This window comes from Charadrius vociferus, unplaced genomic scaffold (genome assembly GCF_000708025.1).
Source record: "Charadrius vociferus isolate BGI_N301 unplaced genomic scaffold, ASM70802v2 scaffold1732, whole genome shotgun sequence".
In the NCBI taxonomy this organism is placed as follows: Eukaryota; Metazoa; Chordata; class Aves; order Charadriiformes; family Charadriidae; genus Charadrius; species Charadrius vociferus.
The window spans coordinates 16,453-16,955 of NW_009647284.1; the positions used below are offsets into that span (position 1 = coordinate 16,453).

General features: G+C 63.0%; 2 protein-coding genes across 2 annotated transcripts in view; both read left to right on the forward strand.

Moving 5' to 3' along the window:
* SSRP1 (structure specific recognition protein 1) overlaps positions 1–222 on the forward strand; it is a gene marked incomplete at its 5' end in the record, with an annotated part of 10,189 nt that extends 9,967 nt beyond the window's left edge. Inside the window, 1 exon segment of the mRNA XM_009880031.1 lies at positions 209–222. Coding sequence (XP_009878333.1) covers positions 209–222 — 14 coding nt within the window.
* Positions 223–238: 16 nt separating this feature from the next.
* TNKS1BP1 (tankyrase 1 binding protein 1, 182kDa) overlaps positions 239–503 on the forward strand; it is a gene marked incomplete at its 3' end in the record, with an annotated part of 6,596 nt that continues 6,331 nt past the window's right edge. The window contains exon 1 of the mRNA XM_009880032.1: positions 239–298. Within this exon, the coding sequence (XP_009878334.1) occupies positions 239–298 (60 nt within the window). The remainder of the gene's footprint in view (positions 299–503) is intronic.

The following is a 503-nucleotide window of genomic DNA, read 5'->3' on the forward strand; positions in this document are numbered from 1 at the left end:
CCCCCCGCCCTGCCGCCCCCGGGGGCGGGGACGCGAGCCAGCCGGCCGTCCCGCTGCCCGGGCAGGGGCCGCCCCGAGGCTGGGAATAACGGGGAGGGGGTCGCTCCCCTGGGGAAACGCTCCCTTTTTCCCACCCTTGCTATTTTTTTCCTGCCGGGTTGTGCCAAGGCGGAGGGAGCCGACACATCTGTGGGACTCCTGGCTGCAGGATGTCCTGGGTGAGAGCCAGCGCTTGGCCATGCTCCCGAAAGCCGGGTACCTCCGGGAGAGCGAGACAGGGGCTATTTTAAACCAGTGTGTGAGAAACTCATTTTCTAAAGGACTGAAAACTTTCCGGAAGGGGGATTGGGGCTGACTTCCCTCCCTCCCCTCTGCAGTCAAAACCTTGCTGGTAATTTGTGCTGGTTTTGGGTATGGCTTGCAGCGATTGAAGGGCCTCTTGCGGTTCACCCGACCCCATCCTCCTGCGGCCAGAGCGGGTGGTTTGGGGTGGGGAGGTGATT